The 22,239-nt window shown below is 55.0% G+C and overlaps 1 protein-coding gene across 2 annotated transcripts in view; it reads left to right on the top strand.

The window, feature by feature from the left end:
* Positions 1–22,239, top strand: part of GRK5 (G protein-coupled receptor kinase 5) — a 190,077-nt gene that overhangs the window by 116,122 nt on the left and 51,716 nt on the right. For both annotated transcript variants that reach the window (XM_081267997.1, XM_081267996.1), the window contains exons 3-4: positions 11,394–11,506; positions 21,026–21,103. In XM_081267997.1, coding sequence (XP_081124123.1) covers positions 11,394–11,506; positions 21,026–21,103 — 191 coding nt within the window. The remainder of the gene's footprint in view (positions 1–11,393; positions 11,507–21,025; positions 21,104–22,239) is intronic.

Here is a 22,239-nt window from a genome sequence, read left to right on the forward strand (position 1 = left end):
CAAAAATGAAAATCCATGAGGCATTTTGCTTTCTTTCTTCTTGATGATTAAAAGCGTCTACTTGGCTCCATGCAGAGAAAGCCCTGGAAGATTTATACGAGACACCTGTGTGGTACTGATCACAGGCCTTCAGACTGGAGCGCAGCGATGCTTCATGGTATTCGAAATGCCAGGTCTCAGGAGGGCATTTGGAAAGGCCTTGGTAAGGGTCTCTGTGCCAAGCCTGGGTGGGACTGTTGAGTAGGGATCTTTAAATTTTAATAAATGACTTGCCTTTAGCCTCTCACTATTCACATCAAAGGGCTCCATTTCCTGTGAGGCAGACCATAACCTATTTCAGCCCAGGGAGAAATTTGGTAAATGCATGTTAGAGTACAGCCACCAGCTAGCCCCTGATGGTTGGGTCATTAATCTCTCCCTTTACTTGCTGGTCAAATGGTTTCGTGCTTGGCTCTGTGCTGGGTGCCGGGACTCCGGGGAACGAGACGGCCTGGTCCTTGCCTGCTGCACGGCAGGGCCGGCCCCGTTTGGACTCCTGTCCTGTTGGCTTCAGGACTCGCCTCCATGTAGGTCCCAGCACAGGAATGTGCTATGAAATGCAACTCTAACACCCCGTTAAAGCCAAGCATTTACTCCTGGACACCGGAGACTTTGAGACTCTCCCTTAAAGGAGCAACAGATTTGTTTGGACAAAAGAAGTGTAAACAGGATCCTGGTGAATAACTTTTCTCATGGGCGCTCCTGCTTTAATCAATCGTATTTTTATTGGTGATCTCATAAGTGTCTAGACTGTCCCAGGCTCCACAGGGGAGGTGCAGGGGGTGGTGGAGAGAGAATTTACAGCTTAGTTTAGAGGCAAAGCTAACTCTTGGGACAGCAGCAGAGACAGGAGGCGGCACATCAGCTGTGTGTGTGCAGAACCCATGTCTGCAGGGCTGCAGGGCTCGGGCAGAGGGGCGTCTGAGCCATTCTCCTGGCTGGCTCCACCCGGGCAGGACAGTGCCCAGTTGACAGCTAGACCTGAGTGGCCACACTTTTCTAGGCCTTATCTCTTGGAGGCTGGAGCCTCTGGACTCAGAAGGCGGAGCAGCCCAGACCCGAGGGAACAGAAGGACCCTTAGGCCATCAGGACACCCAGGTTACAGGACTGCCATCGTGTGATGTCATCTGCCTCCTGTGCTCCCAGGTCCTCGTCTGCTGTGGAACCCTAGAAGCTGAGGGATGAAGAGCAGTTGTTCTGCTGTCAGCAGGAGCTGAGATTCAACTCCAGCACTGCCTCTCGCCAGCTCCACTTCCCAGGCCTCATTTTCAAGCATCTAGAATATGGGCTGGTGCCTGTGTGTGGGGCAGTTGTGAGCCTGAGACAAGACGTGTGATGCCCATCACAGTGCCTGGCACACAGCAAGCTCCCGGTCATGCTAGCTGCTCTCTGGGTGTTATTATGATTACCAGGTGGCAGAGTGGAAGGCCACTGTCTGGTTCAGAACCTGTCTCTAAAAAAGCTCTTTCTGCCAAACTCCATAAAAAGCCATGTTTAAAAATCCATGCTGGCTTCTCTAGACCCCCAGGCCTCGCCTCCCGGCTTGTGTGGAACATGGGCAGTAGGTAGCTCTGTGGGCCAGGGAATGTGCCCCTTTTCCCTCATTAGCAACCCCACCCCCTCATGACACTAAGACCAGGCTAAACCAAGATGGAAGGAGTTGACTAGTTTGATGTTTAATCACCGAAGACCCAAGTTGGATTCCAGCAGGCCGAACCCACTGTACTCTGCTCCAAGGAACAGCAATCTGGGTGTGGTCCTGGGGCCGGCTGGGGTTACTGGAGGCTTATCTTAGAGACGACTCTCAGCACAGAATAACAGTCTCAAACACCCCGTCCTCTGCATCCCAAGAATGAGGGCCAAGGGCAGTGTCTCAAAAGACAGGCTTGGTTTCAGAGTGAGAGTGGCTTCTTGGCATAGCATTGAGCAAGAACAGGGACACTCGGAGGTAAAGTGCCTTCCCGGTGTGTGCAGCTAAGCTTGGCCAGTCCTGTGTGGGATGTGCGTCAAGAGCGGGTGGCTGGGGGCTTGGGATCTTGAGACCTCGGGACTTTTGGGAGACGCTCACTGCCCCCACCTTCCCAGGCCTTCACGTCTCGGCTGCTTTTGGCCCACACAGCTATGAGCCTCCCTAGGTCCTGGCCAGTGGCCCAGGAAGAAACGGGGCCACCTCGTCAGGGCTGGGCAGGACAGCCAGGTCTGGGCAGGACAGCCAGGTCTGCGTAGAAGCTGCTATTTGCCTTGGCCCTGGCTTGCCCTCCACTTCCTGGCCCCGCCCTCCTGTGGCTTGTGCTCTATTAGCTCATAGCTCCAGGTGAAGCCAGGCCGGCCCTGGAAGGCAAGGTGGGCCCCCGCCTCTGAGCACCCTCCCCTCCTGCTCTGTTCCCTGCAGGCCAGGGCGGCTTGCAGAGGGTGGGTAGGACCTTGTCATGTGAGGGTCACTTGAAATGCTTGAAGAGAGGCATGGAAAGGGGCAGTACCACCTCCAGGCTTCCCAGCAGACTCTGCCAGGCCCCTCTGTGCCCAGGCTTGTGGGAAATGCTGGAGGTGCAAGAGGGAGGCAGCTGGTGGGCTTAAAGACCCCAGAAGTGACAGACTCTTCTTGAGGTTCTGACGTCTCCAGTCCCACCAGCTCACAATCTGGAACCATCAAACTAGGAAGTGGCCACTTTTAAACTCCCCTTGTTTGTCAGCCTCATTTTATAAAGGGAGAAAGCAGGACCCCAGGGAGTGAGCTGTGGCCAAGGTCACACCAAGTCAGAGGTAGAGCTAGAGGCAACTTCCCGTGCCCTGGCCCAGCCCCAGGCCTGCTGTGGTTTTCAGAAAGCAGGGAGCCGGCAGAGTCCAGGTTCAGGTCACCTCGCTCTAGGGGTCCTGAGGGCCCTGGGCTCACGCGTTGCAGCTCCAAGTGCAGTAAACAGCCCTGTCCAGCCTCCTCGGCCCAGGCATCTGAAGCCCCATGAGCTGCGGGGGCCCCGTGCTGCCCTTGAACAGAAGCTACATAAGGCGCAACCCTACATCAACTGGTGCTTTAGGAGATCTTCTTTCTGGCAAACTGATCAGAAGAGGATGTCGAGGGAACGTGGGCCTGAGATTGGGAGGCATCTGGCTTCCCCCAGCCCCATCCCATTGATTCATTTGTTCTTTTGCTCATTCTTCATTCTTCATGTATGACTGCACTCCTGCTTGGGCGAGGTGCTGTTCCAGGTGTGGACACAGTGGTGAATTAGACCCCACAGTGATGCATTGCCGGATCACCTGGGAAGGATGAAAGGTCACAGATGCCTTCCCCAAGGTTGGTGCAGTTGGTCTGGGCGCCACCTGGGAGCTGCAGTTTCTAAAATGGCCCACATCTGCACACAAATCCCTTTTTAAGGAGAAAAGAGGCTATAGGAAGAATGTCCTCCTGAGCAGATGGTGTTCCTGGGATGGTAAGAGCAAGGTATACACAAGGACAGGCGTGGGCCACTGAGCAGAGGGCAGCAGTCGCCATCAGCCCAGACTGTCCCAGGCGCCTGCCATGTGGCAGGCGGCCCTAGACCTCTGGAAGGTTTCGGTTAGGCCATGCAGGGCAAAACACAGAGACCCGAGCACCTACACATGCCCAGTCCCTACACCCAGCAGGATATCCGGTGGTCACAGTCCTCTGCTTTCCAGGCTCTCCAGTGATTCTGCAGCTGTGCTTTTGAAACAGTTGCTTTCTCTGGTTTGAAAAAGTTTCAACATCCACAAAAATAGAAGCCAGCGCAGGTCACGCACCTGTGTGCTTCCTCTTTCCCCAGCATTTAAAGAACAAACCCAGATGGCCCAGGAGCCTTTTCTGCCCTGGGCTGTCAGTCCTCTTGCTGCTGATGCAGGGTCGAGGTTTGCCGCCCAGGGCACCAGGCTTTGGGTGAGAGCCCAGGGCTTCAGATCTCTCATTTAGCGATGTCAAGTAGAGATCTGGGCCTGGAACTTGGGTTCCGATTGTCCCCAGGTCTCCCCAGTGTGCCAGGCCTGTTCCAGCTGTGGCCTGTGCTATACCTGGACCCACCTGCCACGTGGCTGTGGCCATTCCCGCCATCCGCCCTACACTACTCCTCCACTCACTTGCCAGGTTCTTCATCCCATCCTCCATTCAAAATAAGGGAGAGGAGCCAGGGGCGGTAACCATGCCTGGTAATCCCAATGAGATGGGAGGATCACAAGTTCCAGGCCAGCCTGGGCAACTGGGCAAGACCCTGTCTCAAAAATAAAAAGGGCTGGGGACGGAGTTCAGTGGTAGAGCGCTACTGGGCTCAAGCCCCAGTACCACATGCACAAACACAAAGACACGGGAAAGGTCACTGCCTGACTCTGGGGTCCCTTTTGCTGCAGAGGGCCTGTGGTGATGTCACACCTCCAGCTTCTCCCCAGACTCCGAGGACACCTCTTTGACTGCACAGATCAAGCCAGAGTCCTGGAGCCTCATCAGAGAGGCCGCTGGCCTGGGCCCCACTAGCCCCCGCAGCCCACCCCTCCTCTGCCTTCTCCAGACCCATGGCAGCGCCTTCTCCCCCAAGCCTGCTGCCTAGCAGCCGGGCTCAGCCTCCCTCCAGCTCCGTGGTTTTGACATGCGGCTTGTCCAGGTGCCACCAGCCTTGTAAGACGTGGGCTTTATGTTTGGATGCAGCAGAAAGAAATAATGTGACAAGCCCAAGACATTCAGTCAAACTAGAGACCAGAATGAGGGGACAAGAGGCAGACAGGAAGATGGGGTTTGGTTTGGGTGTGTGTGTGTAACGTGCCATATGTCATTTTTATTCACATAAAAACATCTTTCTTAAAGTAATCGGAACCCACTCAGCTGTTGCTAACCAAATACCAAATGTTTCCCTTTTCCTCTCCTGTGCCTTCCAAGAGGCGGCTGGTGAGGAATTGCCCATGTCCACGATGCTATCTCGCCTTTCGAACGTCACAGAGCTTTTTCCTCAGAGCAAACACCCAGTTGTTTTTTCCAGCTCTGGCAGGGATTTTTAAGAAGGGGCTGATTGCACGTCTTCCTTTCTGCGTATTGTTTCAGCCTGGCATGTGGCAGCGTGGATGCTGTGGGCTGGCCCTGGCTACTCACATCCCCCTGCATTGCCTTGGGATCCTTCAGGAACACCCCCCACAGTCACCTGGTGTTTTAGAGAAACGAAGTGAAATAAAATAAAACGAAAGAGGCTTCCAGTTGGTCAAGAGATGGCCGCAGGGGTCACTTTGGAACCCCTCCCCTTTTACCATAAACATGTGGTTTCACTTCCAAGGGCTCCGGTGTTAGCATTTCCATTTCCTCAGGAAGCCGCATTTCGTCCCTGCTCTTATTTCTGAAATGGAACGTAGGTTTTCATTGGCCCAAGTTCAAGGAGTGCCTGGGGCGATGGTGAGCACAGTTGCAGGCAGGTCTCAGTCCTGGTCACCCTCCCCACGTGGCCAGCCTGGGCTGCTTCTTAGGCCCGCTCTGGAGAGCCTCGTGGGCGGTGGGGCTGAGCTGGGGGCTTGTGGCCACCCGAGGGAAGCCATGCTACCCCTTCTGGTGGGAAGCTCTGGTTGCCCTCCAAGCGACACATACCACAAACTCTTAATTAAGAAAGTATGTTCCCATTCCGTGTCACTGGAAAAGAATGAAAACAATGACAGCATTTATTTATCTTCACTGTCAATATCATTCCTGTTTCTGAGTCTACTGGGGGCTCTGGGTCTTGAAGGAATTGCCTGGGTTGTGAGATCTTAACCTCAGGCATGTGCTGTTTGGGACACATGCAGGCTTCTTGGCTGGGGGTGGGGGGGGTGTACTCGATGCAAGGCAGAGAAGGCCAGCAGAGCCCCGCCCTGCCCCCCCAGAACCTGGAGTCCAGTGGTCAGGGACAGTGGGGGCCTCTGCCCTTCAGTGCTGGTGGGAGGCCCTTTTCATTTTTACATCCCATCATCCTTTTGAATCTTCAGAGAAATAAAAGCCATCATTTTTGAGCCTTGCAGAGAGGAGTCAGCTCTCCAAGGGGCCGCTGATGTCAGAGCTTGTAGCGCCCTCACACGTCCTCCAGCCCCGGCTGGCGGTGGGCAGCTGGGCCGGAGGAGGTTGCCCCAGGCTCCCCCACTCAGTGGTGGCAGGTTGCCCGTGGAGCTGAATGATTCTGTTCTGTGCACCAGGGTGTCTACCGTATGGCTGGTCTCTACCCACTTGTTATCATAGTAACCCCAGCCGTGAAAACCAAAGGTGGCTGCACATTGCCCCCAGCTGAGAACCTCTGAGCCCAAGCAGAGCTGGGATTCAGAACCCAGCCTGTGCCAGCTGGTGGGGTGGGGGAGGCCTCAGCTACCTCCAGGCTGGGAGGGTGGGAGTGCTTGGTGTTTGGTGTTTCTGAGATGTTCTACTAATCAGCTGTGATCACACACCTTCCAGAAATTCCACCCGGATCCAGCTTCACAGTGGAGGCAGAGGATAAGAATTCCTTGAGAGTGCTGCTGGGGCAGGCCGTGGGGCCTCTAGTGGAGCCCTTCACTGTGTGCAAGGCCTGTAGGTTGTCATTTTGGTCTCCTAAGGTCAGAGACCTTATTATTCACACTTTGGTTCCAAGTGACTGAAACCCCAATCAAACTAGCTTCAGGAGAAAACGAAATCTGTTGGCTTATCTAGGTGAAAAGTCCAAGGGTGGATCTCTGACTTCAGGAATGGCAGTTTCCAGGCCTCAGACATCACTGGGACCCTGCTCCTCTTCATTCTCTAGCAGGTTCTGCCCACATGACCATGAGATAAGTACCAGCCCCTCCAGGATATGTGGCCCTAAGAGTTTAAGACCTCAGAGAAAGAAAACCTGGGTTTCCTCAGAGTGTTAATAAAAGGTCAGGGACAGACCTGGGTCCTGTATCTCTCTGAGGTTGGGGTTGCCTTCACCCAAAGCATTAACACGTTAGGAGGAGTGACTCTTCTATCAAAGGAACAGGAGTCAAAACCAACCTGTGTTTCCAGAGCAGCACTGCCTTTCCTGGTCTCAGAGAGCCGTGTAGGCGCGCTCCAGCCCCCTGACTGGCTGTGGCGCCCAGGGGTGTGATCACGAGACTCGTCTCATCCAGCAGATTTCAGGCTCACCTGGAAGGTGTGAGCCTAGTGAGTTACAGAAGTGACAATTCATGATGAGCTGGAAACGTCAGAAACTTGGTCCTTTCCCGTAGAGTTGGGAAAGCACTATTTTGCACCCCAGGGCGTGCTGAACCGGACTGCAGGGCCCGCCCGTGGACGCAGGTGCAGCAGGTCTAAAAGACCCCAGCCCTGCTTCTCCAGTGACTCCCGGTGATGCGGACACGGCCCTCCCTGGGGCAGTGCTGCTCTAGAAGAGCGCACAGTTTGGATTCTCTCCTGTAGTGGGGGAAACCAGCTCAGAATTCAGGGGACACGACTTCCATTTTTTTTCTTTCCCATTGGTCACAACTCTGTCAAAGTACTGTTACTTACCTAGAGTAGAATTCACCAACTTTAACCATAGAGTTAAATTACTTTTGAAAAATATGTACAGCCATATAACCACCACAGTCACCCCCAAAACATTTTTATCACCCCAAGAAGTTCCTTTATGCCTCTGTTCCCTTGTGCCCGTCCTTATCCTGTCCCCTGTAGCCACTGGGTCTGAGTTCTGTCACTACAGGTTTGCCTTTTCTAGAATTTCTGATGAGTGGAACCTAACAGTTTGTGTCTCTTCTTTGACTTGGCGTGCTGTTTCTGGGATTCATCCGCATTGTGTGTATCCATGATTCACGTTTTCTAACCAGCGAGTGGTGTTCCATTGTATCAATGGCACCCTTTGTTTTTCCATTCGCCAATGGTTGGACATTTGGGTTCTTTCCAGAGGTCCCTTGACTTTGAAGGGCCTGGGCTCCACCTGACTTGAACCTGGGCTTTCTGACTTCAGTCCTGGTTTCCTTTGTGGTTGACCACAGCCTCAGGCCACATGGATACTTCAACCCTCAGAAGCTCCTCCCTGCTCCTTCAAGGCAGCTGGGGTTCCCTGGCCCCAGGAAGGAGAAAGACTGAATCAGGACCAGGGGTCCAAGGGCCCAGGAGAGGCAGGGATCAGCATGCAAGCCCAATGTGGCTCTCCATCTGCTTTTGTAAATAAAGTTTTATTGAACACGGCCATGCCCATAGACAATTTACGTTTTGTCATGGAGGCTTTCATTGCAGTAGTTGTGACAGAGACCATAAGGCCTCTAAAGGCTAACAGGTTTACCACTAGGACTTTACAGGAATTTTTGCAGACCTTGCCATGGATCCAGGAATCCCCATGGGGTTGGACAGAAGCAGAGCTTTGGGATCCTGGTTAAAGCTGAGCTCCAAAGGTGACCTTTGCAGCAGGTCTAAAGGGGCAATTTGGGCAATGCGCAGCCATCTTTGGTTTTCACGGCTGGGGTTACTATGATAACAAGTGGGTAGAGACCAGCCATACCGTAGACACCCCCGGGGCACAGGACAGTCCCAGTCAATACAGAGTCACTCAGCTCCTGGTGGCAGTTTGACCCAAATCCCTCCAATCATTTGCCCTTATGAAGTTAGCACCCAAGAACCTCTTCAGGGTGTGAAGGGGCTTAGAGATTGTTACTCAAACTCCCCTGTGTTATAGATGAAGAAACCGAGGACTCTTAGATGACACAGAATCCACAGCAGGGCTGAGACCATCCTTGGCAATCACCCGAGGTCAGCAGCCTACTGAGAGAACAGATTGGGAGTCCCCCCTCCGCCCCCCATTGCCAGGTGAGGCGACCAGGGTAGGGCCCCTGGTCTCCTTGCGCCCTCTGTTGGTTGGCAGTGTGGCCAGCATCATACTGTACCTGGGAAAAGCAGAGAAGGAAGTGACCTGGCCCGGCCCTGTGTTGTTGCATGCGGTTAGTCTTGTTGCCAAGGAAAGTTATTTGCTGACCCCTCCCTCAACACGGCTTGCTGATGCCTGCCTTCGTGCCTCACCTCCCATCCCCAAGACACCTACCACTTTCTCTGCATTTTCCTTAAGCCACTCTGGAAGGTCTACTTGGTGGCACCCTGCACTGTTCAAGCCCTACCCCCGAGTTCAAGAAGAGAACCTTAAAATTAAAGGAGACTTCTATATTGATAAGCAAGAGACCTGGGATGAGAGTTGAATGAATTAAGGGCCCAAAAGAACAAAGAATGATTTGTGGATACTTGAGGCAGAGAACCTGGTGCTCCCTCCTCTAGGACGGCTTCTTTCTGGCTTAGAGGGAACACCAGTGAGGTCCATGGCCCACAGCAGGATTTCTATGTTCTAGCAGAGCCTGTGGGGTGTGTGTGTGTGTGTGTGTGTGTGTGTGTGTGTACAGTGAGTATACAGCACTCAGTGCCTGTGTGGACAGCACCCCAGGTTCTCCCCTCCTGAGAGAGAGATTGGGAGATGATGGCTTCTGTTTTTCTGGGCCTGTGCTTTGCAGCCCTGTAGCCACACCCGGGAGCAGGGTGGTGGTCAGCCCCTTGCAGCCTGGATTTCAGAGCATGGCCAGCTCCTGCTAAGGCAGATCAGAAAGGGTCTCCCCCAGGGACGTGCTATAGAGCTCCACATGCTTCTGACTTTCCAGAAGTAATCTGACCATCAGGTTTGCTGTTGCCACACCAAGAACTTATTTTTGGTGCCCCGCCCCCATCACCTTGATCATTCCCAAACACTGTCTCTCCCGGGGTGCATCTACTTCAACTGCAAACATTGTACTTGGGTTTGGTGCTGTTGTGGGTGCTTCCTAGGAAGACGAGCCTGTGTGCCACACAGTGATGCAGCCTGTAATGCCAGTGACTCTGGAGGCTGAGGCAGGAGGATCACAAGTTCGAGGACAGCCTGGGCAACTCTCACACAAGGGCGGGGGGATGCAGCTGAGTGGTAAAGCACCGCTGCATTCAGTTCTCAGTACATTAACAGAAGGAGAATGAGGAGGAGGTGGGGGAGAAGGATCAGGAGAAGGGGAAAGATGGAGAAGGAAAACCCATTTATTTTTAAGACTGAGAGGGGAAAAATACCAACTCTGAAAAGTTGACTACTGGGTTAGGGTTGTGGCTCGGTGGTAGAACACTTGCCTAGCGCATTTGAAGAACTAGATTTGATCCTCAGCACCACATAGAGATAAATAAACAAACTAAAAAAATATTATGTCCATCTATAACTAAAACATTTTTTAAAAGATGATTACTAATCCTTTTATTCCTTCCTGGGCTTCCGGTACGTGGCTTTCCTGCCTGGGATGCCCCGTGCTGTTGGAGAGGCACAGAACCATTGCTGACAGCTTGTGTGGGGATCACATGGTGTTTACTGTGCAAGTTTATGACAGCCTTGTTTCCATACTGACGGCCAACGCCATATGGAGAGGGAAGACTTGTGTTAGATGAACTCGGAAGGAATCACAACATGCTACGGGAAATCTCACCATTGCTTTTGGAAATGGGGCGGGGGGTTAGCTTGCTCAATTACACACGAGGTCCTGTGCTCTCCCCCTAAGAGAATAAAACTGACGTTGGTCCAGAGCAGTTGACTTTGGTTCCGTGTTTGTGCTGGGAAATCTCCTTACTGCCAAAGGCCGCGAAGGCTTGTTTTCCTCCCATTGGGGGATCGAGTGCAGTGGGAGGTGGTAGGAAGGCAGGCTGTACTGCAGGGCCTCATGCTAACAAGTGCAGGCTGCAGACCTGTCACAGGCCACCGTGACCAGGTTCCCTCCTGTGGCTGACAATGACACTCATCTAACGTGACATTTTATAACTGTCACTTGGGATCTTGTCTGCTCGCCCACACACTCCCCTGCTGCCCTTTGCAGCAGCAGCCCCCCTCCCCCCCACCCCAGGAGAACCTGGCAGGCGACAAGGCTAAATGCTCGCTGGAGTGGCTATTTGTGAACCATCTGTGCTTGGAGCGTGGCGCCTGGGCCCGTGGTTGAAGGGCAGAGTTGAGGCAGTAGTCCAACACTAGTTTGAGCCACTAAGCTACTGGAGAAGGGCCAGGGGCAGTGGGGCAGGGGCGGGGCACTTGGCAAGTGGCTCACCCCTGTTGATCAAAGCATCCACTTGAGAGAATGTGACTGTCGAGTGCCCTTTTCTGCCTACGATACTCAGAACCTGCGAGTTCCTACACAGGGTCCCTGCCCGCAGGCGGTTTACCCATGAAGGACAAGCGTGTGCCCGGTCACTGCTCTTTCCATTCCAACAGAATGGCTGAGGTGACTGGCACCTTTCTCCGCCCTGACTTTGTCCCTCTGGGTCCACAGAGTTCATGGTCACCTTGCTCCATGGGGCTGGGGCTGGAGATGAAGGTGGGGTGAGGGGCGGCCTGCCTGGCCTCTCGGGTCTCACCACTCTCCTTCTTGCCTTCAGACAGAGATTACTGCGGCCTGTGTGACAGGCAGCCCATCGGGAGGCTGCTTTTCCGGCAGTTCTGCGAAACCAGGCCTGGGCTGGAGTGCTACATTCAGTTCCTGGACTCGGTGGTAAGTCCCTGCTCCTGGGGTGGCCCCCGCGTTCTCTGTGATCAGAGATCATTTTTTTTGCTGAGAGAGAGAGAGAGAGAGCACACTCATGGTTTAGAAGGCCCAACAATAAACTCCACTGCTTAAGAAACCGGGAAGCTGGGCCATTCCCCGACACCCCTGGGGTAGTGTGGGGACTCTGGGCCCTTCCCCCACCGAGAGCCTTTGTCAAAGGCGAGGCTGAAGGCTTTGGTCACTGGCTTGGGTCAGGTTCCCCACAGAGTGTGAGCCCCTGGGCTCTGGGCTTCCACTTGGCTCCAGCCCAGGTCCCCGGGTGAGCGCTGTGGCTGGGCACCCAGACTCAGGTGGCCAGCCTCATGTTGTCTGGCTTCAGCTGCCGTCACCTATTTGTTTAACAAATGCCTTGACTGCAGGAGCTTTAAGGGCAGGGGGTGGAAATGTCACAGCCCTTGTCCAGAGAAGGCTGGCCCCTTGGCTGAACCACTTGCCCTGTGGGTCTCTGGCTGAGGCAGGAGAGGGGTGGGAGGCGAGGAATGGGTCACCTGGCACCTCCTCCTAGGGGCAGGGCCCAGGTCTGCCCTCATGCTGTCCCTGGCTGCAGCTGTCCGCTCCCCGTCTCCGTCTTGGGAGTGCCCCCAGTTTGTGTGTCTCTTCAGGGTCTTCACGTGGCTCTCTAGACCCACAGGCTAACCTGCCCACTGGACATCTCCACCAGAATCCTATAGGCACCCCTGAGGCAGCACCCCTGTCACCCAAACTGTTGGCGCTGTCTGGGACCCGCCTCCCTCCCTCTTCCCCACGGTCAAGGACCCTGTGCTTGGCTCCTGACCTCCAGGCCAGTTCCCCCCCACAGCTCGCCCCGTCCTAGTGCAGCTCTGGAGCGTCCGGCATGAGTGACCACGACGGTCCTGAACCCCAGCCGAGGGTCGGAGCACTGGGCAGTCTTAAAAGGTACCAGCGCCAGAGCCGAAGCCCAGACTAATGAATTTGGATCTCTGGGGGTGGGGCTTAGTGTTTTTATAACTTTTTATTATGGAAAATTTCAAGCTATAAAAAGTAAATGCCAGCCGAATGCGCCCTTCACCCCACTTCCACAGCGATGCGCTCAGGGCCAATTATTTGTCGCCCCACCTCCACCCTCCTCTCAGTGGCACGTTGTAGCAGGTCTCAGATACACTGTTATTTCGCCTGTGAGCTTTTCAGTATGCATCTCCAACGTCATCAGACATTAGTGGTCAAATCCCGACTTTCTTGTGCGTCTTACAAAATCATGTTTTAACTGTTGGGGGAGACCATCGGGGTAGGCCCCACACGCCGTGATTGGCAGTCTTTTTCCTGACTGTCTCCAGTCTCCCCAGTAACGGCCTCCCACCGTGATGGGTTTCTGTTCCTTCAGAGGCTCCCTCCCCCCCCCCCCCGACCCCGAGTCATTTAATAAGTTTCTCAGTATTTCTTGCAAATTGCTTAGTTGGATCTAGGAACTTGATCAGATTCAGTTTCCCTTTTCGGGATGTGCGTGTGGGGGTCAGCCGCTGTGCCTTGTGTCTCTATCTGCAGGTGGAGGTGTGGTGGGGTGTGATCATGTTGCCGGGGCTCACACAGTGTCCACACAGGGTCGTGCTGCTCAGAGCACACTCAGTGAGCCGAGCTGTGGAGCACTCCGCTTGTGTGCTTGTCTCTGGCAGTAGCCAGAAATCTCTTGGGGCTCAGATGTGACCCAGGATCCCTGAGTTCACAACACTGTACCCAATAGGTGGTTGACCAAAAGTTAGGACTTCAGCCTAGTGGGATCTGGTGACTTGCCCAGAGTCACAGACTAAGGGGCAGAGGGGCCTAGAATCCAGCCCCGAGACCTTTCCTCCACACCTGGCTGCCCTGAGGCCAGTGGGTTTCTAAGTCTGTGATGGAGTAGCTCATTGTTAAGTGGGACCCACCAGGACCCTCCTGCAAAGTGAACCTCAGCCCCCAGTGGGTCTGTCCAGTGATGCAGTGGTCTCCCCAGACTGGGTTTCTTCAAACAAGAACCAAGATCTGGAAAGGCAAGCCTCTGACTCTGTCCTCAGTCCTGCCCCAGTGGAGGGGCCAGGAGGACACTGGGTTGTCTGCGTTGTTTGAGAGCTGTCAGCCTTCATCTCTGTGGGGGTCTTTGTGGCCATCACACTAGGGGACTGCTGGCCAAGATTGCATCTAGGGCTCCTGCGTGGCCCATCTCACAGCTACCTGGCCTCTTCATAGCCCAAGAGGCCTGGCGAACCCTGGACAGCTCTTGGTCTCAGTTTCCTTTTTTGGGGGTCATAGAACATGGGGCCATTCAAGGCCTTCACTTGGCAGAACAAAAAGCCCCAGGACTAGGCTCCTCACCACTTTCTTAGCCTCTTATTCATTCATTCTGCAGACTGGTTCCAGTCCTTGGGATAAATCGGTGAATAAAATGGACCAAGCTCTCTGCCTTTGTGTCGTTGATGTTCTAGCCAGGAAGGGGACATGATAAGCCAATGATAGAGCATGTTGGAAGGTGATAGATGAGAGCAGGTGACGGGGGTGGGAGTGTGGGCACGGGGCCTGGTTGTATTATTCAGTAGGCAACATTTGGCCGAAGACGAGAAGGAGTCGGAAGAGCTGGCATGGGGTGGAAGGGCATTGCAGGCAGGGAACAGCCTGTGAAAAGGCCTGCAGATAAGAGTGTCCGTGGCTGGAGCATCGGGGGCAAGGGTACAGGAGGTGAGTGGGAAAGGCATGGATTGTCTAAGACTTGGGCCTTTGCTGAACTGTGGCTTTTACTCTGAGTCACGTGAGGAGTCACAGAGGGTCTTCAACAAAGCAGCATGCTGTGCACCTGACTTGGATGCTTAAAGGATCCCTGTTTTCCACAACGGAAACAGGCTTTGGGGGCAGAAGTGGGACCAAGGCCAGTTGCCAAGAGGCTGTTGTAGCAACGCAGGTGAGAGTGAATGGTGGCCGAGCCAGCATGGAAGTGGTTGGATTGGGGACATGTTTTGAAGGCAGAATTCCCAGTATTCCTGAAGGATTGGGGATGAGAGGACAAGTTCACTGTTCTGACCCGAGTGCCTGTAAGGAAGGATTAAGGACAGGCTGCAGTAAGGACAGACTGCAGTAAGGACAGGCTGGGGGAAGACCACGCTGGGGGCAAGAACAGGAGCTTCGCTCTCTGCCGAGCTTCCCTCTCTGCCGAGCTTCCTCGGTGCCCTGCTGAAGAGCCCTCGCAGGGGGGTGTTCAGGGCATAGGGGTGTCCAAGCCTGGAGCTGGCGAGGAAGGTCTGCGTCGGGAACAGAAACCTGGGACTGTCCGGCCCCGGCCGCTGAACTCACCCTGGAGACGGACAGGCAGTGCAGGCCAGGGACTGACGCTGGCCCAAGGGCCACTCCCCATCTGGAAAGTTGGGGCAGCTGCAGCTCTGGGACCTGTCTGGAGAGTTGATGAGGCAGAGCGGGTGAGGTTGGAATTTTCCAGCCGCGTGTTCTGCTAGCCGCTCATAGTCGGCGGAGAAGGGAAATATAAAATACCAAGGATGCCCCTTCATCCTGGCGGTGTCGTCTTCCGCGTCACTGGGCCGGTACCAAGAGCCATTTGTTGGAAAGGAAATGTGCGTCTGGTTCCCGCGTTAAGGCATCGAGCGCCCTTTGCATACATCTCAACCAAGTCGCTGCTGATTGTCCCTTCTGCACTTTTCTCTGTGTCCCTGGGAAATAGCGAGGTCATTTCATCGCCTGACTTGACGTCAAATGACCGGCCTTTGGACGCTCCTTTTACGCACGAAGACTTTATTGAGTTTTCCAGGGCTGGCGTGACTTCTTGTCTGAAATCCGTTTTTTCTTCCATCCTGCCTGGAGCTCAGAGGAGGGAGGGGGTGGCAGTGCCCTTGGTGTGCTGTGGTACCACCCCAGCGCTCCTTGGCTCAGCCAGTGCCAGCTGCACCATTCCCACCTCACTCTTGAATGTCCCCCAAGTGGAGCTGATTAAGACCAACCCATCCTCGGGCTCTGACGTAGCCCCCAGCATGGATTCTCCCCTGCCCCATCTCGTTGGCTACGTTTCTCAAGTCAAGCAGAAGGCTGTGGCCATTTGTACACGAGGTCGAGGTGGCTTTCCGGGAGCAGAACGGTTAGGGCGTCTTTCTGGAAGCTGCAGGGAATTCAGCCTGCTTCTGGGCCTCAAGGGGCTTCAGTTTCCCCCCACAGAGAAGCAGAGGGAACAATCTCTGGATGGCAAAGAGGGTTTGGCCCCTGATCAGCAGGAGAGGGACTCGGGCTAATGGGAACCCACGGGCCAAGAGGGTCTTGCCTGGGTGTGTTCGAGATGGAGGGTCTGCTCTCTGACCTGCTCTCTGGGATCTTGACCACATATTGGCTCATTTGAAACCCTCCTGTCCTCACACTTGAGTGTGATCTGAAGTTCTCAGTTCTCTTAGGAGGTGAGGGAGGGTTGGTGGATACTGAGCCGGATTCACTTGGCACAACTCATCAGATGTCTCCCCTGGGCCAAGCTCTGTCCCCATTGGAGGCTGCACAGTGAACGGGGACAGGCAGGTTCTTGACCTCTCAGGGCTTAACTTTCTGGTTAAATGAAAAATGGAGAAATAAATAAATGATGAATCATTTTAAATGAAGTAACAACAGCTATGAGTTGGAATACCTGTTGAGTGTTAGTTATCACATTGCAGCGGCTCAAAACGCAACAGCAATTTATTATCCCACAGTTTTGGTGGTTTGGGAAGTTGGGGATGGTTAGCCCGGTGCTCTTGGCTTGCGGACTCTTGAAGGGTAGCATCAGGTGGCTCGACTGCAACTGGAGGATCTGCTCTCCGGCTTGCTCACGTGGACTGGCAAGTAGGTGCTGGCTGTGGGCAGGAGGCCTCTGCTGTTCCCCTGGTGGCCCTCTCCGTGGGATTGCACGGGGTCCTTACACCATGGCTGGCTCCCTGCAGAGTCAGCGATCCAAGGGAACAGAGCACAGTTAGGGGGTGACGTCGTCCATGGCCCGTCATTTCAGCTTTCACAGCCATTCCCCCAGGTCACACTCATCAGACCTCGTGGGTCTTGAAGTGTCTTCTCCAGAGCATGGGTGGCAGGAGGCCAGGGTCACTGAGGGCCATTTGGGAGGATGGGGCTACAGTTATGAGGTTACAATAAATGAAATCTCCCATCAGGAAATGGTAAGTAGTCCTTCCAAGCCATTCATTGATCACAGGCCACCAGCAGCTGTCACCTGGCTTTCAATGTACTGGGTTAACTGCAGCATTATTTCAAGTGATCTGCCCTGCCGCGCCAGGGGAACTGTGGACTCTGGTTCTTACTTAGGGGCCACGTCCAGTATTTGTCTGTCTTTTCTATCATTGCTTTGATCCTCCCAAAGGGAGAGGCTCAGAGGGGAGAGAATTCCTCAGATTCACATAGAGACTCTCAGAACTGTTAGTAAAGCCAGACCCTGGTACAGGGTCATCTTGAGAAAATGGATCATCCAGTGGAAGTCTTCAGCCTTGTCCAGCCTTCTGTGTGGCCTCTCAGACCTGAGACCCCTAGTCCCAAATTATGTGGCTGCCCTAGAAGTGACATCACCCAAACTACAGTGGGTTGGAGAAGACCGAGCCAAACTGAGCCAACAGATCCTTTCTCTGGAACTGACAGGCTTGAGGGGAGTCCTCTGGTAGGGAAGACCTAAACGGGCTCCTGGCAACAGCTGACCACCATGTTTCCTGCCATGACTACCATGAGGGGACAGCCAGTCCACTCTAAGGAAGCTTAAAGCCCCATCACCCCCACAAATGAGCTAGTGGGTCCAGAAGGACTCACATCCCTGGGCCCAGCTGCATTCCTTCTCCTTAGTTTGGTTTTTCAACTCGTCCTTGGGTCCGGGGAGCCAAGAGATGACAGTTTTGCCTGAACCAGGTTAGGTTGGGCTCTTTTCACTGACACCCAGAAGAGTCACAGGAAAAGCCCAAACCCCGTGGTGGCGGGATGAGTCTTGGTTGTGAGCGAGGACAGGGAAGTGCTCTGGGGAACAGAACAGAACAGGCTAGGCAGGACTGAGCTCAGGAGGAGGATGGGGCAGACAGGAGGCGCTAGCACAGCCCCTGTGCCTGGGGACCGACAGCTTCTCGCCTCCTCCAAAGAGGTGCAGTGCCTGTCTCCAGCCAGGACCTGGTTCACAAGCTGGGAACCGTGGGACTGTCAGGAAGACCTGGGTCACCTTGGGGCCACTTCTGCCATTCTCAGTTTCTACCCGGTGTGGACAGGGATCTGCTCTTCCCTTCCTTCTCTGGTCCCATCCCATCTGTGGCCCTGCGGTGGGCCAGTGACTCCCGCTGACCCAACCCAAGAGGGCTGCTCAGCCGGAAGCCATAGATCAGAGGACAGCTGCCTAGGTAGGCACAGCTTTGGGGCTGTCCAGACCCATCAGACCCTTGGCCTCTGGAGGACTCCCTTTCCTGCCGTGCCTCTGCATTCTAGCTGGGAGGCAGAGAGGAAGCAAGATCAGTGTCCACCCACCTTGAACCTGCCAGTCAGGTCCCGGCAGAAAACAGGTGCCCACGGGTACGTGAGTGCAAGAGTTTGGCAAGGGTGGTTTATGGAGTGCTCTCGGAGTAGGAAATCAGTGGCAGCTGATGCCCTGCTACTTCTCCACCTGCAGGGATAAGAGAAGGGACCAACACAGAAGAGGCAGACCTGCAGGAGCTGGGTCTCAGAAGAGGGATACTGGGACCTGCGGTGCTAGGCAGGGAAGGGACAGAAAACTGCCCAGTGTCACTCTGGGTAGGAAGGGGTGGGGCTCAGAGTGGCTGTGACAGTCAGCACAGACAGCACACTGGGGCCAGCGTGGGTGGACCCATGGGGAGCCATGCTGCTGACCAGGCACGTCACTGCCCCTGCCTCTCAGACACTGGAAAAGCTGACCACACCGACAGTTACAGAAGCCCGGGTGGCGAGACCTCAAGGCATCTCTGACTTCATCTTCCTGCCGAGGCAGGAGAGGGTCTCCGGGGAGTAGGAGGGGCACCAGGCCAGTCAGGGCCAAGCAGCATCCCGCGGCAGCTTCTGCTCTTTAAAGCAGTGTGGCTCCTTTGGCCGCATGGCAAGTCCCCACCACCAGGACCTGTTTTCTGTTGTGTTCTCTGAGATGGATGATGCAGTAAGCGCTGATCGTGGGTGGAATGCCGGGTGGTGGTCTGCGCTGCCCACGGACTCCGCGCTCTGGCAGGCAGAGACCCATGAGTAGTCCTGCGTGCCCCAAGCTCAGGGGAGCCCTTCTCTCCTTGCATCGGGGCAGCACCTGCTCCCTAAGGCCATCCGTCCATGTGTCAGCACGAGTCACAGCCCACGAAAGTCCACTGTGCCCTACCATGGTTGGCACGTGCAGTGTATCTGAGGAGAGTTGCCCTCCGAGGGCTTTGAGCTCTGGGCAGAGGCAGGGAGTCAGATGGGCAGGACAGCAAGAGGAGTATGGGCATCCCTCTTTGGGGAGGGACAAGGCCAGCCTCCTGCTCTGGTGGGAAGGGCCTCTGGTGCAGATGGGGTTTGGCAACGGTCCTCGCGTTGGATCTACCTCTTTCTTTGAAGGCCTCCTTGGCTGCTGTTTCCTGAGCCAGATCTGATGCTAAAGTTCTGGCATCACAAGCTCTTACTTGGTCTCAGCCTCATGTCGTGGGATCTGCCTTGAGCTCAGCCCATCCAGCTCAGCTGCTAGGGGCCTTCTCTCTGTAGGTGGCCTCTCAGGACTTGACCCCCACGAGCCCCGGACCCCCTGGGGGTCACTGTGAAGATGTGGCCTGTTGCTCCAGGTGACTTGATCAGTGTGGAAACCTCAGGGGGAGGCCTTCTGCCGGTTCCTGCTTCCCAACACTAATGCTCAGATGGTGGTAGTCCGACGTGGACTCCTCAAAGAAAGGTCTTTTGATCCTGGGCTGGAGAGGTCTGTCCCCGTGTGTTCCCGGCTGCCTCCCTGCGGAGCCATGAGCCCATCTGGCCTCCACTGGGAGGTGGCTGACCTGAAAGTGACGTTATTGTTTTCTTAGCGTGGGTTTCAGTACCCAGAGTAATAACATTTTCAGCTGGTTATTGAGGCTGATCAGTGAGCCCAGGCCTCCATTGGGTTAAATAGAACCGCCTCCACAGAAGCATTTTGGAGCAGTGCGAATCCAGTGTTCTGGGTGGGGTAGAGGTACCCTAAGCCATGGTTGGCCACTTGCCAGGAGCCTGGGCCTACAAAGCAACCTGGCTATGTTCCCACATGCCTGGCCACGAGGCTGGACATTCAGGGGCAGCAGGACACTGGTGCTTCTCTGCTGTCCCTAGAGAAGGGCAGTCAGTAACTGCAGAACGCTCGGCCCTTCAGACAGGAAGGAATTGCTTAGCAGCTCTGTTGGGTTTGAACCAGTTGTTTGGCCTCTTGGCCCCTCAGTGTCTCTGCCATCAATTAGGAAGAGTCATGCTGGTTGTCAGTACTACATGTGTGTGTCCGTGTGTGTGTGTGTGTGTGTGTGTGCAGGCACATGAGCATAGAGAAAGATACAGGAAAGAGTCAAGAGGAAGAGCCACCTTCTCTCCATTAAACATCCCAAGAAGTCACCACTCAGATCAAATCATCAGGAAAGCCTCTGTCTCTCATAATCATCTTGATGGAGAGGAGGTGTGGCCCTGGAGAGAGGCTGTGACTGGATGGTTCAGTAGGAGTGAGGGGACAGCAGGCAGGGCCTCCCCTCCCCTGCTGGTGCTGGCTGTGTGACCTGGGGCAAGTCCTTTGCTTCTCTGAGCCTTCGTGCCCAGCCCTGTAAAATGAGGGGTTGGATTCCTCTGGAACCACCATCCACAGTCCTAGGGTGCAAATGGTTGTAGGGTTTGCATTTCTCATTGGGGACTGGGGACCCTTGGCTCTCTCAGAATGGGAGTGGGCCTGGATCCCCCTGGACCTTCCAAGTGCCACCTTCCCTTTCCCTTTGTCCAGGAGTGTCCCTGGCTGGCCTGGGAGAAGTTGGACCCTGGGCCCTGAACTGTGAGGTTGCCTTGAACCTCATACAGGTGCCACAGGTGCCAGACCCCTCTGCACTTGAGACAGTGGAGCACACTGTCCAGGCACGTGACTCATGAGGTCTGAGTGACCTGGGGCAGCCTTTCTGTGGACTCCAGTTGGGTGGCCCATTGTTGTCCAGGGGTTGCCTTTGATTCATCTGAATTGGTGCTCCTCAACCCCAGCTTCCAAATGCTGCCCTCCTGGCCACCAGAGGGTCTGTCCTGCTGCTCTGGGTCCCAGTGTTTGTCCATCTCTGGTGGGCAGCCTGCATGGAGAGTGCTGCTCTTACAACCAGCATCCTGGGAGAGTGTGGAGAAATTTGGACTAGACATTGGGCTGCTCGACCAGGTCTGCCCTGCTCTCTGGACCTCAGTTTCCTGCCCTGTAGAAGAAGATTGGTCAGTGGCCTCCGGGGGTCTTCTCCGGGGCTCCAAGATTCTCTAACTAAAGGAGCTCACGAGCAAATCTGTTACCTTTTTCTCCTTCTGTTTCAGGCAGAATACGAAGTTACACCAGATGAAAAGCTGGGAGAGAAAGGGAAGGAAATTATGACCAAGTACCTCACCCCAAAGGTAAGAGGCCTCCAGACCCTGCAGCAGGAGGAACCGGAGGCCCCCTCCAGGAAACGGGCCCCAGGTCCCTGCCAGGCCACTTGGGGGCACCATGAAGTGCAGGGCCAGGGGCTTCCATTGTCTCCAGAGAGCTGGGTTCTCGTCCTTAACCAGAGAGCACCCCCAGCCCAGCAGCAAGAGGTGGGGGTCCAGGCCAGGCTGTGTCAGGGAGGAAGCCTGCTCACTGGGTGAGTCCCTTCTGTGGGTCCTCCCGCTGCCTACACTGTGTGTTTGGGGCAGGAGGGGAAGAGCCCTGGCTGAACTGGAAGTGCCTGGAAGAAAAGGCTCACCAGGGGCAGCTCGGAGAGGTCAGAGAGGGCCAGGAGGGATCCAGAAGGCAAGCACAGCCCCAGGTCTGGACGGTCACAGGGCACACAGGAGAATGCGGAGAGTTCCGAGTGTGTTCTGGAGATGATGGAGGGTGAGGGGCCACCCTCTCCCCACCTTAGTGCCCATTGGATGGTTGAAGGAGCCAGGTGGAGGCACCCCTCGGGTCCTGGCAAACTGGGTTCTCTGGGACCTGCCACCTTCGACCCGCATGACGGAGAAGTCTGTTCTTGGCCCATTTAGTGTTCTGCTCATTTTCCCTCACTGGGCCTCAGTTTCCCTTCTTAAAAAGTCGCGCCCCTGCCAAACCCGCCTCGTGAGGCAGTGACAGCCAGGGACAAGACCTGCCTGTGAACAGCTCTGGGCGTTCCCAGGGCCCACAGTGGCTTCCTCCTGCTCAGGGCCCTGATGTCATGGGCACCAGCCCCTCAGAGGGTGGTCCTCTGGGAAGCCACCCAGGCTCCTGGTGGACCGAGGCTGGCACAGCCCACAGGACCAGGACCTGTCCCGGGAATGCAGTAGGTAGTGGCTGTCTCGCTTCCCTCATGAGCCAGGCTCACGCCCAGCAGTGCGGCTCCCGTCGGGCCCTGCTGCTCACTGGCCTACTGAAGGCCACCGCACACGTGTGCACACAGTGGCTGTCAGTCTCTCTGTCATAATCATACCCTTCTCCCTCTGGGAGCTGTGCACACCCCAGTCCTTTCGCAAAGTTTGGATGTGACAGGATTAATGTTTGTGAAATGCTTCAGACTCAGAACAGGCCCAGCTCA

The sequence above is a fragment of the Spermophilus citellus genome (assembly GCF_964194105.1).
Source record: "Spermophilus citellus genome assembly, chromosome: 15".
Lineage (NCBI taxonomy): Eukaryota > Metazoa > Chordata > Mammalia > Rodentia > Sciuridae > Spermophilus > Spermophilus citellus.